We start from the raw sequence: 16448 nt of genomic DNA, 5'->3' as shown, positions 1-16448 counted from the left end.
GAGCTTTCCCCTCTTTTCTTGATAAATAATAAAATTGTATATTTTTAGTTTTTAGCTCAAAAAGCAGCAGAGTTGAACTTTTTACTTCCTTGGTCCTTTGCTCCTCAAAATTCCCCTTCCTAAGCTAAACTGGCTTTTCTCGGCATGGCTCTTAGTCAGTTCTGTTTCTCTGAGTCACTGGCTCTTGATGAAAGGAGGCTCCCACTTGTTAAAAGATTCCCAATTCTTACTTTTGAAAAGGAAATACAGTTATTCTTTCATTTTAGGGACACTGATTCCATGCCTCTGTGGCACATAGACCCGGGTCAGGGCTGAAGAAGCTAAGTGATGACATGTGGGCCCTGAAAGTACTTACCATCAAGGGGACGACAGAGCCAGAGAAATATCCCCATGGTCCCCATTCAGCCATCAGTAGGTCTTCATCACTGTTGCCTTCTGTTTTACATTCTTTGATAAGGAAAAAATTTAATGTTTATTTATTTATTTTACTTGAAAAACAGACATATTCTTCCATCTGTGGGTTCACTCCCCAACTACCTGTAACAGCCAGGCTGGGCTAGGCCCAGAGCCAGGAGCCCTGAACTCTATTCAGGTCTCCCATGTGGGTGGCAGGGGCCCAGCACCTGAGCCATCATTTGCATTAGCAGGGAGCTGGATTGGAAGTAGAAGAGCCAGGACCCAAACCAGCACTCCAATATGCAATGCAGGTGTCCCAAGCAGTGGTTTAACCCAGTAAATCACAGTGCCTGCCCCAGACAATTATTTTTAAGAAGTACTATTGAAGCCTGTGCCCATTTTCCCCCCTAATTATAGCGAATTTAACTCAAGGAAGTTAGTGGTAGCTCGTTTCATGCCTTTTCTATGTGTAGGACACAGGTGCACACCTGTCCATGGCCCAGCAGCTGGGAGTCCTTACTGGCCACCATCCAGCTCAGCCTTTCGTCCTTTGGAGAGTGGCCCTAGGCAGGCTCAGTGTGGGTATGTCCAGGGCCTAGCAGCACAGCAGCTGCTGAGGGCGCCTGACTTGTTATACAATTCTCATTTTTTGAAGGAATAGTTTTAAAACTAATGGTTTGACCCATTATCTTTTTTAAAGATTTATTTATTTGAAAGTCAGAGAAGGAGAGGCAGAGAAAGAGAGGGAGAGAAGGTCTTCCATGCATGCACTGGTCCACTCCCCAATTGGCCGCAAGGGCCAGAGCTGTGCCGATTCGAAGCCAAGAGCCAGGAGCTTCTTCCAGGAGCTTCTCCCATGCAGGTGCAGGGGCCCAAGGACTTGGGCCATTTTATACTGCTTTTCTAGGCCATAGCAGAGAGCTGGATCAGAAGAGAGCAACTAGACTCGAACCTGTGCCCATAAGGGATGCCAGCATTGCAGGCGGCAGCTTTACCCACTACGCCACAGTGCCAGCCCCCTTGACCCATGTGCTATGCCTTTTTTTTTTTTTTTTTTTGACAGAGTGGACAGTGAGAGAGAGAGATAGAGAAAGGTCTTCCTTTGCCGTTGGTTCACCCTCCAATGGCTGCCGCGGCCGGTGCACCGCACTGATCCAAAGGCAGGAGCCAGGTGCTTATCCTGGTCTCCTGTGGGGTGCAGGGCCCAAGCATTTGGGCCATCCTCCACTGCACTCCCAGGCCATAGCAGAGAACTGGCCTGGAAGAGGGGCAACCGAGACAGAATCCGATGCCCCAACCGGGACTAGAACCTGGTGTGCCGGCGCCGCAAGGCGGAGGATTAGCCTGTTGAGCCACGGCGCTGGCGTGCTATGCCTCATGCACATGGTATCCTTACATTTCTTAAAGTATTGCCTTTCTCCTTTTCTAAGGTAAACTCAGCTGGTTCCAGGGTCCTCTAGCAGACTCTGGTCCCAGATATAGAGTCTACTCCATTTAGATAATCATTGGAATGAGACTCAATGTGGCTGAGTGCTGGGCTGTGTGTGTTTTAATAGCCGCCTGCCACCACCTTGGTTCCTGTGAGGCAGGAGGCCTCTCCAAACCCCTAGATCTCTTGATGTTACAAGTTGGATCTTTACCATTCTGTCCTACAATTGTTTCAGTGTTGCTGAATCATAGGCAACTTTACATGTAGCCCTGTTAAATTTAATCTTACTGAGGATTATTTTTAAATGTTTTTTATTGTGGTAAAACATACATAACCTAAAACTTACCTTTTGTGTTTTTTTTTTTGAAGAACAGAGCCAAAGATACAGACAGAAAGCTCTCCCACCTGCTGATTCACACCCTAAATGTCCACAAAAGCAGCAGCTGAGCCAAACTGAAGACAGGAGCCCAGAGCTCAGCCTGGGTCTTCAAGGGGGTGGCAGGGGCCCTCCTTGAGCCATCGCCTGCTGCCTCCCAGTTGTGCATTAGCAGCAGGCTGAAATCAGAAGCAGAATCAGAACTTGACCCCCAATACTGTAACACGACATGCTGACGTCCCAAACAGTGTTTCAACCACTATGCCAAATGCCTACCCCATTTTCACCATTTTTAAGTGCAGTCCAGGTGCATGAAGAATATTCCTGCTGTCGTACAACTATCACTATTGTCTATCCCCAGAACATTTTTCACCTTCTCAAAGTGAAATTCTATACCAGTTCAACATAATTTTTTATCTGACCCCACCCCATCCTAGCCACCTTCTGTCCTGAACTTGACTGCTCTAGGTGCCTCACTTAAGTGGAAACATACAGTCTCTGTCTTCTTGCTACTGGCATAGTTCACTTAGCATATCATCTTCAAGGTTCATCGTGCTGCAGCGTGTGTTAGAATTCACTTCCTGTCTGAGGCTGAATAGTAGCCCATTATATACACCTTACGTTGTTAATTCATTCGTCATCCCTGGATGGACATGTAGTGATGTAAACATGAGTATACAAATGTCTGTTGGAGCCTTATTGATCTTACTGATTATAGAACCCATCCATTACATTTTGCCCTTATTTTGTGTTATTGAATAATTATCTGCAAATGAGATGATATTGACCTCTGGTTTTAACCAAGTCCTTCCCCCTTTTAAAAGATTTATTTATTTATCTGAAAGGCAGAGTGACAGAGGAAGCAGAAGACATACCCTGTACAGAGAAAGGGAGAGCGCATGCTTTCATCTGCTAGGTCACTCTCCAAATGCCTGCAGCTGCCAGGACTGGGCCAGGAGCCAGGAGCTCCATCCAGACCTCCCACATGAGTGGCAAAGACCCAAGTACTTGGTCTATCATCCACTGCCTTCCCATGGGCCTTTGGAGGAAGCTAGATCAGAAGCAGAGTAGCTGCCACTCAAACTGGCACTCCAGTATGGGACACGGTTATCCCAAGCAGTGGCTTAACCTGCTGCACCACAATGTCCTCCCCTTAAGTCCATTCTTGATAACAGTGTTACATTTCCTATTGGTCTGAAAATGGTGATTTCTCACATTCCAGCCTTTAAAAAAAAAAAAAAAAAAAAACAAGATGTATGACGTGATCTTCACAGCTGGACTGTGGGAGCAGAGTCAGACTAGGTGTGAGAGCAGTCTGCCCCAGTTCAGCCTTGCAGGCCATGCCTCAAGGCTACGACAGAGCTGGGGGATGGGGAGGGGGGCTGCTTGCTGGTTACCTGTCTGTTTGAGGGTCTCTAACACTGCAGAGGACCAGCTGTTGGGCACCAAAAGGAAGGGAACTGCGTCTTTGAGTGACCTGATGAAGACTGAATTCCCTTGCTCCACAAGTATTTATTGAGCTCCTACTTGTGAAAAGCACAGCATGCTTTTGGAAAACAAAAAATGAATAAAACACACTTCGTGCTTTCTAGATGATTACAGCACAGAACATTAGAGGAACGTCCCTATTACAGCCTGGAGATCTTCGGGCAAGGCTTCAGCCATAGCTACAAGGACCCGTCATCTTGAGGTGAAGAGGGTTACAAAACACATCACAGAGCAAAGTGCACTCAGAAATAATGTGTTCATATAGAAAGGGACACACTGAAAAATCTCAACATGAAAGCTTTACAGGTGTTTAGCTTTTACCTTACTTTGACTAATAGAAAAGCCCAGGGAAACAAAAAGTACTCTTGCTCTTGACAGTATAAGATTCTTATTATTTTTAGAGAATAGTAACTATGCATTTATGAAGTTCTTTGTCAGAGCAATTTAGTTAATAGCTATGTAAATGACGACTTACTTCATTGTGTAGGTGGATCGCTCCATGTACACTTTCTCGGAAAGAATATAAGTGCTAAAACTATTAACATCGCAAATGGAACGAAGCAAGTTAAGGCTAGGGTGCCAGACCCTCGCTGTCTTAGTGTGTCAGGAGACACAAAGTCCCTCTTGTGGTTGAGGTTTGGTGGGTTTATCAAGTGGTCATTTTTTTGTTCACATCCAACTCCTGGGCTGAGGTGGATGCATGGAAACTAAAGTGAATTGGGTGCAAGTTGTTTCTTACTGCTGATTTTGAGCACAAAAACGCCCTGTAATGAACTCAGCTGGGGTGGGATGGGGCGAGCTGCTGGAAGTTAGTGCTGCAGCATAAATTTCCATGCACAAGAACATCTCCTTAAAAAGCCCCTGAGGGCTTCTTTAGAAAGGTCATTGTTTTTTTCAGCCTAAAAACAGCTTCGGAGGAGGCTGAGAACGCCAGAGCCCTCTGGCCCTGGCTGCCTCCTGTGGCCAGCATGGGAGCGCCTATTCTGGTCCAGGAGCGGAGCGCAGGCCTAGTCTCATACCCTCACCTCACTGGGATTCTTCCCACCCAGTGAACTCACCTCTCACTCAGCTGTGCTTTAATCATTCTATTCCGCTTCTTTGAAATCTCCTTGGATTCCCAGTTGTCATGCAAACACATTGAAATGCTCCATAATGGATCCCAAGCTTCTAACCAATTTGCCCTCCCTCCTTAACTGCTCTTACTCCCACTAACCTCAGCTCCCGTCCCTGGCTTCAGGTAGCAGAGGAAGGAACAGGCAGGGAGTCAGTCGCCACGTCTGTTTCTTCCTGTAGGCTCCAGCTCTTTGAGTTGGCCTCACCGGTCAGGCCACCCAACCCTCCCCTCTTGACTCCACACAACTGTTGTCACTTCCCTTTGCTGGGAAGTTCTTTCCTGCTGTGCAGGGAGGGCCCCTGGTTAACATTTCTTAGATGTTTGCTTCTGTTTTTGTTTTCGCTTTCCTTCAGGTGCAGAGTGAAGACAGTGTCCTCCTGTTTGTCATTGCCTGGACAATCACAGAAATTATCCGCTACTCTTTTTATACCTTCAGTCTATTGAACCATCTGCCTTACCTCATCAAGTGGGCCAGGTAACAAGTCCTTGGGACCAAGACTAACTCTTGCCGTCGTCCACCACTGCATTGCCCCATATGGCTTAAACACTGCCTCCAAGTTTCTAAAACTAAAATTATCTGAGACAGGTTGGGTAGAAATCTGGTGTGTAGATTCATCATAAGGGGCTCTGCCAACCTCTGATTAATAGAAACACTGTTTTAAATTTTCTACATTTCACTTAAGTTACTTTTATTGGAATCAATAAGATTAAATTATTCAATAGAGATTTGATGTAAAATCCCTTTGTTGTCTATAGTAAATTTTACTGATAAGCTTCTGACATGATTTTTTTGGACCTAGTTTAGTTTTTCTAGTCTCAATGTTGGCAAGAGCCTATATGACTCTTAAGTTAATTTTTAGTTAATAATAAATATCACCATAGCAGTGTGAGCTTATCAGTTTTATTTTTATTTCATTTTCCCCCCAGCAAAAGTGATTATAAATTAGATAAAAGGTTAATAGTTCATCAGTTTGTCTTAACTAGTCCATGAGGCAGCTGTGAACGGATTTCTGAAACTGGAAAAGACCACAGGGGACGGGGAGTAGGGAGCCGGGGAGGAGTGACAAAGTAGAAGACTCCACATTGTCCTTGGGGCTAAAATGTCTCCCTCTGGAGAAGGCAGACTGGTTCCTGGACAGTTTACCAGTTTGATGGTTAAAATAGGGACATAATCCAGTTGTTGACAGTATGAGAGCTCCTTTACTTTTATCACTTTCTTTTGGCAATAAACATCTTTATCAGGAAAAGGGAGATGGGGACAGCCTTGGTGAAGCCCTCTGCCACCACGCCCTGATTTTACTGTTGGAGGAAGCGCTTTTGTCCTCCTTTTCCACCCTCCTCATTCGCAGTGGGGAAATATGTCTTCCCTTCATCTTTGTAGATGTCCCAGCAAAATTCCCACGCCTGGAAATTTAGAGTCCAGTGCTTGTCATAAGCCATGAGCTGTCAAAGCCTTCATAGTGCCTGAGCTAGTGATCCCTTTAGCAGCCATACTTCTGCCTCCAAAGAGCTTCCAGATAGTTCCATGGGGTAGTAACTGCTCCCATGTGACAGTCAGTTGTGGGGTTTTTGTAATTGGAAAATCATGTAATGACCCAAAGCTGTTAAGAATTTTAAATGAATGTTCTAAATTAGAGCACACTTCATTTTTCACATGCACTTCTCTCAGTCCACAGACCAGACTGGCTGTGTGTTGTAGCAATTCCAGTGCCTCCCACCCCTACCAACCCCACCCCATCACCCCCCAGGACAAGAACCATCAGCATGGCTCTGTTTACCTCTGCTCTTTTTTTTTTTTTTTTCTAAGATTCATTTATTTATTTGAAAGAGTTACACAGAGAGAGAAGGGGAGGCAGAGAGAGGTCTTCCATCCGCTGGTTCACTCCCCATTTGGCCACAACGGCTGGAGCTGTGCCAATCCAAAGCTAGGAGCCAGGAGCTTCTCCCATGTAGGTGCAGGACCCCAAGGACTTGGGCCATTTTATATTGCTTTCCCAGGCCTTAGCAGAGAGCTAGATTGGAAGCGGAGCAGCCGGGACTAGAACCGGCGCCCGTATGGGATGCCAGCACTGCAGCCGTCGGCTTTACCCACTACACCACAGCACCAGCCCCTACCTCTGCTTTGCCAGCATTCCACATCACCCTTTTGTTTCAGAACATTCAGAAGCATATATCTGCTAGGAGCCCTTTTCAGAAACTAGCTTGTAAAAGCTGAATCTAAGCAGCAGGTCCACAGGAAAAAGGCATCAACAGGAGCTTTCTGAAAGACCAGTGCCGATTGGGAGATAAAGCTGGCCTTGCGTGTGGGTGGTGAGTGAGTGGTTTCATCGTGTCTTGTTTCAGGTACACACTGTTCATTGTGCTGTACCCAATGGGGGTGTCAGGAGAGCTGCTCACCATCTACGCGGCGCTGCCCTTCGTCAGACAGGCTGGCCTCTACTCCATCAGTTTACCTAACAAGTACAACTTCTCCTTTGACTACTATGCGTTCCTGATTCTGATCATGATCTCCTACATTCCAAGTAAGTAAACACTTGTGCATGTATTTAATTCCGGTTTGAAAAAATTGGCACTACAATAACTAGAGAAGTGTCTGATTGGGTTTGCACCACATGCAAGTCAGAGTAAGTCTGACTTACTGAGAATGCTTTGGTTTTGATTGTGAATGCTGTCAAAGAGGATTCTCCCTGGTGATCATTGACTGAAGATGAACCCTTCTCAGTACAGCTGCCAAATGCAGCCCTTGTTGGTGCGTGGGTTTGGAGCCATGACTATCAGGATCGGGGGGCGGGTACTGACTGGAAAACAGAAAAGCCATTAAAGACATTCCCTTGAGTTTATCTTTCTGTCTCTTGAGAAGTGCTTATTGTGATACGTGAAAAACATTGTAGAAAGATGTTTGCATTGCTTACCATATCAAAATAGACAGTTTACTTCATTGTAAGAGGTTGGTAGTTAACTGGAAACAAATAACAAAATAAAAATAGATTTGTTCTCTCTGTGCCTCTCCCTTTCCTGTTGAGCACTCAGCCCATCTGAATGGGATGAAGTGTCCTCTTCAGGATGGTTCCCAGGCGCTCTGGTAGCACTGCTGGCATCTAACTCTGCGGCCAATCCAGCGGGCCTAGGGCCCCCGGGGACAGAGGAAGATGTGGCTGATGCTCGCATGGGTGCTGAGTCCTGTTGGCCCAAGCCGAGTGCAGTCCTTTTCTTGAATTCTGATGTTCAGTTGTAGGTCCTGTGATTGATCTCTATGTACCAAAGGGATCTCATTATACCAAGGACAGAGAGTGTTGGTGTTTCTTCCCATTTTGCTATTTCTGTAGCCGTTGTAACTCTGAATCTTATTTTAGTTGGTAAAGGATGCTATATTCTTCCCCAAACCTCAAGCTAAATTCACACAGACTTGGATTTTTCTTCAGCCCACAGCATTATCTCAGTGAATCATCCTAACAGTCATAAGTGACATGTTTGTGTCCCTCTGTGGAAAATTGCATTTCGTGCATTGTGAGGGGAAAACTACGTTCAGACTTCATGTGAACGTTTATCTTGGAGAAGGTCTTGGTCACAGTTCTGCTTCATGATTCATTTTCCACTCTTTTTTCATTATCAAGCCCCCTCCCTTTAGTGCTGGAACCATGGTGGCTAAAGGCCATCTGTCATCGAATGAAACAGTAGTTAATTTTCAAACAAAGGGTAGGTATAGAGGAGTCTGAAACTTTAATAAAAATTAACATAGCTTTTCGCGTTTCTAGTTTGGTTTCCTTTGAGTTCTGTCTTCTCTCATCTCTAGAGAACAATGTGTGGTTGTAGTTCTGCCACACCTGGAGTAACACCTGCTGTCTCAGGGGCACCACCGTGTGTCTCTGAATTCAGCGCAGTTGTTGAATGATGAGGGGAGAAGTACCGTATTGGGTGACCAGGAAAGAGATTGGAAGAGTACCATGAAATCAAACCCCTAGGAAGGGCCTTCAAGGGACCCGTTGCCACCTGTGGTGCCAGCATCCCATATGGGTGCCAGTTTGAGTCCTGGCTGCTCTACTTCCAATCCAGCTCCCTGCTAATGCCTTGAGAAAAGCAGCAGGAGGTGGCCCACATGTTTGGGAGACCTGGATGAAACTCCTGGTTCCTGGCTTTTGTCTGGCTCAGCCCTGGCCATAGCGGCCACCTGGGGAGTGAACTAGCAGATGGAAGATCGCTCTGTCTCTGTCTCTTCCTTTCTCTCTGTAACTCAAGTGAATAAATAAATATTTAATTAAAGGGGAAAAGAAGGGTCCTCCACACTGACACACACCTGGGATTCTCCATGTCCCTCCAGACTTCCAAGCTAAGAAGGGGGCAACCTGGGGCTGGCGCTGTGGCATAATGGGCTAAGCCTTCCCTGCAGTGCTGGCATCTCATATGGGTGCCCGTTCAAGTCCTGGCTGCTCCTCTGCCAATCCAGCTCTCTGCTATGGCCTAGGAAAGCAGTAGAAGATGGCCCAAGTGCTTGGGCCCCTGCACCCGCATGGGAGACCTGGAAGAAGCTCCTGGCTCCTGGCTTCGGATCAGTGCAGCTCTAGTCATTGCAGCCATTTGGGGAGTGAACCAGCAGATGGAAGGCCTTTCTCTGTCTCTCCTCTCTGTCTGTAATTCTGCCTCTCAAATAAATAAATCTTTAAAAAAAAAAAAAAAAGCAGCAGCAGAAGAAGGGGCAGCTCAGTCTGTGTGCACCTGCTTGTGCCCTAGCAGCTGAGCCTGCTGACCTTCTGTGGCAGTGACGAGGCCCTCTCAAGATGACAGGATTGCAGTTCTATGAGGTTTTCCTTCTCGTCCTGGAAAGAGAGGGAGCAGAGAGAGCACACAGCCCTTGGGGCAGCCATCTCTTAGGGACCGGGGCAGGACTTTCCTCCCGACCAAGCTCTGCTTTTGTTACCTGCGTTCCATCTTTCTCCCAGTCACAGCCTCCTATAGGTAAGACAGCTTGACTTGGCTCAAAGTTAATGTATTTTCTTCTTATTTATTTGAAAGATAGAGAGAGAGAGACAGACTGACAGACAGACAGAAACAGAGAGATCTTCCATCTGCTCATTCTTCTAACCAAATGCTCACAACAGCTGGGCTGGGCCAGGCTAAAGTCAGGGGCCCAGAACTCAGTGGGGTCTCCCATGTGGGTGGCAGGAACCCTGGCACTTGAGCCGTTGCCTGCTGCTTCCCAGAGTGTACATTAGCAGAGAGCTGGCATCAGGAGCGGAGCCAGGATGCAAACCCAGGCACTCCGAAAGAGTCGCTGCGAATCCCCGACTCCCCACCGCACCCCAGGCCCAAGATGGCAGCGCAGACCGTACCTCTTGCTGCAAATCACCATTTGTATCTGCCGCACCCTGTGCTTCTGGCCTGAGCCTGCTGCCCTGAACAAGTTAGTTCTGCAGGTTGTTAACGCTGAGACCAGCTTGTACAGCTCATTGCAGACCACTGCACATTCCCAACTTTCCAACACTGCATTTGTAAGAAGAAGGAGAAGGTGCCATTGCCATTGATGTGCGGCCTCCTGTCCCAAATCTGGTTTTCTTTCTGCAGCTTATGGTGCTTTTACTCTTCTTCAGGAAGCTGGTGGTGCGCACTTATTATATAAAATAACACCCCTTATGCTCCTGATCATTGTCGCACACGTTGCCCAGGTCCTGGCTCATGAGCTTTGGGGCGAGAGTTCTCGTACTGGGGTCCTTTGGGTCCTGGCAAGGGGCTTCTCTCTGCCTCTGATTCCCCTGCAGGGTATACAGTGTCCATACGATGCAGCATCTGCAGGACGCAGTAAGCATCTCAGTCTGGCTTACATTTCCCCTGCAATTGGTGAAAATTGCTAGTGGGGGAGGGGGCCAAAAAGAAAGGTTGAGAAACACTAACCCGGGGAGGGCCCAGCGAGGCTGGCTCTCTGCAGGCTGTCAGTGACTGCAAGCCCCTCGCCTCCCAGGCCCCTCTCCCGACATGGTAGAGAAGGGTCCACCGCACCTCCAGCACACAGACAGCCACCCAGGCATGCACCTCAGCTCCATACTCTGAGCCCTGAATCAGGAGAGCAGAAGGTAGGATTCTCTGGTGGGTTGAGATTTTCTTAGCGTATGTCCTCAGTGTAGCCCCGTATAGTTAAAAATAGTACGGAAGCATCTGGAATAGTTTTAGCTGTTATACTGGGGTTCAGCCTGAGCACATGGACATTCCAGCAGAAGCAGTGTCCACATTCTGGCCACCCGGAAGTCAGGCAGACTGTGGGGAGTGGCCCGAGCGCCCCCAGACGCCGGCCCCCACACACATTCCTCTCTGAGGAGCTTGCGTGCGATGTAAATGGATGGAAGCGGCTCATCTGCCCCCACTCCTGGCCTCTGAGCCCGGGAACAGGCCTCTGCCAGTGGACACGAAGCTCTAGTTGCCACAGCAGGCCTAGCGGACAGCTTTAGGCCATGTCCTCTCGTGCCTGTGGGCTGGCTGGGAGGCCGCACCAGCCTTGTGCACCTGCCGTGTATGCTGAGCCCGCCAGTGGGGACTCCGCAGCGTCCTTGGCTCACCGTGTCCCTTCACCGGAGCCCATCTAGCGAAATGTCACCGGCCCGTTTCTAGATGATGACAATTAGCATTCTCTATGGTATAATTATATCCTTGCTTCCAGTTTTTAGGTCCTAGAGCTTGCCAGATTTCCTGACTTTCATACCAAAATAGCCCTCTCACTGTGGAGTTGGATGTCTGGAGACAGCCAGCGGAGGGAGAGCTCCGCGCTGGCCTCCCCTGGGTTGTGGGATCCAGAGACCCTTGGGAGGAGAATTTGTAGTATGGCCAACTTGGAACCTGTTCGAAAGGAAGAAAGTGCCAGGGGAGGGTTGGCAGTGAGAGTCGTCACCTCCCCCAGATACAGGGTGCTGTTTACAAAGCTGGGAGCAGAGCAGTTGTCGGGGGAGGGGGGAGCCCGCATGCCTCAGCTGCCGGTGTCTGCATGGTGCCCGGTGCTCGGTGCTCAGTGCGCCGGTGTGCGCACTGTAGTCTGCGGGTGTGCCGCGGAGGCCAGGGCACCCACACCGCCATTTGTCTGCCGGCAAAAGCCGTGGGCATTTTGCGTGGGCCCTTCCTTCGCTGTGGGGGGCTGTGGCACATTGCAGGATGCTCTGGCGTCCCTGGCTCCGTATGCTGAATGCCAGTGACCCTTCCCCTTATTTCCAGATGCTCCCTAGAGAGGGAGCACCACCCCGTTAGATGGAGACCTGGGACTTTTCTACGCAGCCTGCAAACGGAAGACTCCAGGCCCTGGCTTATTTCCATAGGGCTTTGCTGACAGCCATACCAGGCATAGTTGGTTCAGCCCAAATGCTCTAGCACTCCTTGCCGCCTTGTAACAGCCACGGTGGTGAGAAGGAGGGTTCTGACTCGGCCGTGATTTGCTGTGGGACCCCGGGCCAGCTGCTTGCCCTCCTGGGGGCTCGAGCTCCTCCTCCATCCCCAGAACTCCTCCCCAAGTTTTTGTGGAATTTACCAGAACAGTAGGACTAGAGTCTGAAAGAGGGTAAGCAGTATTGGTTGGCAGCTCTGAGGCTTCTAGACCAGTCATGGTGGTGGCTAGAGCATCCATGCCTGGACTCCTCGCCGGCTTCCCCCTCGGCCAGGGCAGGAGAAGGTAAGTCTCCCTGTCCCCCCACACACCCCACCCTTCCTCTTTGTTGCCTTCTTTGGTCACTGGACAAGAAAGCAGTCCGAGGGGCAGTGAGGACCTGGAGCCCGTGTGCTTTAAATAGAACATGCAGTCGTAAATAATCCCTCTAACCAATTCTCTCCTTTCCTTCCAGTTTTCCCCCAGTTGTACTTCCACATGATACACCAGAGAAGAAAGGTTCTCTCTCATCCGGAAGAGCACAAGAAATGTGAATAGTTCCTGCCGCCTGCAACTCCCCCTCCCCTCCCAAAACACAACTTCAATGATCAAAAAATGCTGCAGACTTTTTGAGTTCCCAATACGTTTCATAGAAAATAAGTAAGAACTATTTTTAAAATATTAGAAACAAGAGTCCAGTGTCACAGGGGACTGGGATTTTATAAGAAAAACAAAAACAAAACCAAAAATATGTAAAAGGCTGTTAGGTAAAACATCCTGAACGGTCCATCTCGGCATGCTGCTTCCCCCAGAAGCCCCCAGGCTTTATGGCAGCAGGAGAAAGGGATCTGGCGTGTACAGCCTCCCGTGTCCTTCCTGGAGCTGAGAAGTGAGGGCCGGTAACCTGAGTGCTGAGAGTTCCCGTCTGAGTCCTGGCGCCCCAAGCTTGCAGCACGGCCACGTTTCAGTCTGCAGCGTTCAGCGTTCCTTTTGCAAAGTGCTTGAGTGCATGCTGGAAACCATTTGTATGTTTGAAGCAGCAAACTCTGTTCTCTGGAATGCTCCGAAGTCTTGGCTGGGACCCCTCCCCCCCCTTCCCCTGCGAATGAACCATAAAACGCCCCTGCCTGTGAAGTTTTGGGGGAGTGCCCATAGTCAGAAAACAACTTGAACCCTGTTGTTTGTCTTCAGTTGAGTCCTTACTGCCTGCCACTGAGAAATGTGCTTGAATTTAATAAGTACGTGTGCATCCTAAGGAACCTACCTTCTCTGGAGCTCAGCCTCCGTCATCTTGTAACACAATGACAGCCCTCAGAAAGGGAAGCTCCACAGTCAGTGTCAAGTACCCCTCCCAGAACACCTCTGAGTGATGTCTGCCAGTCAACACATCTCATGTATGGGCCTGAAGCCAATCTGGTCACACACGAGTAGGGAACACACACGAGTGTGAAAACACACGGAAGGTGTTGCTTTAGCAGTGGTGTCTGGGGGCGGGCACTGTTGCGCAGCAGGTGAGACCAGACTGCCCTACTTCCAGTCCAGCTTCTGCTGATGCATTCTGGGAGGCAGCAAGTAGTAGTCAAGTGTGGAAACTCCTGCCGCCCATGTGAGAGAGCTGGATGGAGCTGTGGCTCCTGGCTTTGACCTGGCCCAGCCCTCACTATTGTGGGTGTTTGGGGAGTGAACCAACAGATGGAAGTTCTTCTCTCTCTCTCTCTCTCTCTCTCTCTCTCTCTCTCTCTCTCTCTCTCTCTCTCTTTCAAGTAAGTAAAAAAAATTAATGTAACTAAACATTTTTCTTTAGTGATGCCTGGAGGACTGTTCAGGAATGGGTTTACACACCACAGTTTTCAGTTTTCTCTCACTCTTCTGTTTGGATACTTTTCCTCATTATGATCCTGTGTTCATTCTCACCAAGTTTTAAACTCCGAGACAGTGAAATGTTTCAGGCGGGCAGCCATGCGCTAGAAGCAGTGTCACCCCTACACGCTGGAACAGCCACCAGAGAGAGTGGTCGTGTGTGACGTCTTCAGACCGGTCCGCTGCCCAGCCAGGCGGCCAGATCCCCTCCGAGAGCTGGATGAAAACGTGAAGCCAAGCGCAGACGCACAGATTTTAACACAGGATCTTTTCATGGAGCTGAGCCCCACCCCACCCCCAGCCTCTTTTTTTTCTTCTGGGGCGGGGGGGGGGGGGTCTTTAAGACTTTAAAATTCTAGCTTACTGAGTAGCTGTCATTTAAAGTGTAATTGTTCATATCAAAAGAATGTCATAATGGAAAACTAAATTTTTAAATGCTTATTTTCATAGAAGCTTGAAAAATTAATGCAGGCAGGAGTGTAATAAATTATTTTTGAATTGAACATTAAAGTTCTTGGGAAAGTCAGCACTCCTAAGTTAGGTGTGTTGAGATTAGAATCTATTCTTGTATTTGGTAGATAAAATATGTAAGAAAAGTTATTTTTCATGCTTTTTCTTTCCTTTTTATTCTTCCAAAGTGTATTTCTACTGTAAGATAGAATCAGCTTTATTTGGTTAAGATCTTTTATCAGTTATTTCTGGAATAGTTCTAGAAGATGAGACGGGGGGTTGGAAAAGTAGGTTTTCCAGGATTGCAGGACTGGGGGGGGTTGTATTCAGGCCTCTGGGTTATAATTTGTCACTGTGTATGAAAACATTGTGTTGCAAACAGAGGTGTTGCATCAAATTGAACTTTGGCAATGAGCACAGCAAACAGCTTCCTTCTCCAAAAGGTTTTCAGCCCGAGTATGTATTTCTGTGCATCCACATTTACCATTCCTGTGGGAGACCGTGGGACGCGGTGTGGCGACCTCCGGCCACCTCTCTCCCTGGCTGCATGTTCCCTTTCTCGAATTCCTTTCTCCAGCTCTGGTGGTGGTCTTTGAGAATGCACGACCCCACCCAATGGCACAGCTCCTAGGCGTGAGCCAGGAGCCTGTGAGCCCAAGCAGTGCGTGCTGGGCACTAGGTCAGCCCTAGCAGTTTGTGTGAGGGCACGGTCAAAGGCAGCCTCTTCCCAGCTCCCCACCTGAGTGCGGGTCCCACGTGCCCACTGCGGACAAAGGATTCCCAGAGGCGCCTGCCGGGGAAAGCCGCTGGCCTACGTACATCATGCCGCGTGTGCCCTGTGTGGAGGCCCGGGTTGCTCGCCTCCCCTGTACCAGCACCAGCCGTTATCAAAGGCCCCGTCCTCCCGCACCGGGAGGTGCCCCTGACGTGAGGTTGGGACGGCCCTCATTTTCTTGCTTGTTTTGATTACTCATTTGTAATAAAAGATTGGCACTGATGGGGTGCAACCTGCAAATTATTTTCAATTCTGAGTTGCAGATAAAGCATTATAAAACATCAAAAGTCAATGCTCCTTTGAAATTTGGGTAAAAAATTATACAACCGTCTATATAATCATTTTTGTATTTTTTCTATGTTGTCAAAACCAAAATTGTAATTTTATAAGTCTTTGATTCACTAAAATTATATAATTTAAATGTATTTTTTGTATATTTAGAAATAAGGAGTTCAAAGACTATGCTTAACTTTCTACGCATGCATTTGAAAGCTGTTTTTACCTGATAATGTTCATGTAGTCATAAGATGTATTCATAAAATACTGATCTGTGTCGCATTTCAAAATAAACCGCTGTGCGCTCTGCCTGGATCTGAAACCCTGGCCAGCGAGTGGAATGCTCTCTCAGGGGCACCTGCGCCGAGCGCGCTGTTGCGGGAATACGGGAGAATCTGGATTCTCTTGCGGACTCCAGCACTGCCTTGGACAAATTTAAAAACAATCTATTTCTGCTCTCCGTGATGGTTCTGCACTTACAGGAAAGACATCCTACCGAGAGGTTTCCCTGAAGCCCCTCTTCCGCGGCCGCAGTGGGCTGAGGGCTCCCTCGTCCGCCAGTGGGGTGCCTGCGAGGGCGGGCGGCGCCACCCCCAGAGCCTGGGCTGGACGCGCGAAGCCCCCCGAAGCGGAGGCCGCTGCCAGGGCTGTGGGACGCGCGGGCCACTGCTCCCCCGGACCCCCGCGGACTCCCGCGCCGGCCACTTCCGGGCGGGTGGGCTCTCCTGAGGCCGGCCCCCCACCCCGGGCTGCGGGGGTCTTCCTCCCGGTCCCCGGGCCGCCAGACAGCGCGGCGGGATCCTAGGCCCGGTCACCGCCTCGCGGGTGGGCGCTGCCGCCGTGAAATGAGAGAAGGAACGGAGCCGCGGACGGGGCACTCACGGTAGAGGCCCCCGGCAGACTCAACCTTGGGTCCGCGGGAGGCAGAGAACCTGCGGCGCTCTCGTT

General features: G+C 48.9%; 1 protein-coding gene across 1 annotated transcript in view; it reads left to right on the top strand.

Moving 5' to 3' along the window:
* HACD2 (3-hydroxyacyl-CoA dehydratase 2) overlaps positions 1-15821 on the top strand; it is a 105372-nt gene extending 89551 nt beyond the window's left edge. Inside the window, exons 5-7 of the mRNA XM_062208941.1 lie at positions 5157-5278; positions 7147-7325; positions 12615-15821. Of these exons, the coding sequence (XP_062064925.1) occupies positions 5157-5278; positions 7147-7325; positions 12615-12697 (384 nt within the window). The 3' untranslated portion in view covers positions 12698-15821. The remainder of the gene's footprint in view (positions 1-5156; positions 5279-7146; positions 7326-12614) is intronic.
* Positions 15822-16448: the final 627 nt, after the last annotated feature.

This window comes from Lepus europaeus, chromosome 2, assembly GCF_033115175.1.
Source record: "Lepus europaeus isolate LE1 chromosome 2, mLepTim1.pri, whole genome shotgun sequence".
Classification (NCBI taxonomy): Eukaryota; Metazoa; Chordata; class Mammalia; order Lagomorpha; family Leporidae; genus Lepus; species Lepus europaeus.
Note: the sequence above shows the minus strand (reverse complement) of the source record. Positions and strands in the feature narration are given on the sequence as shown.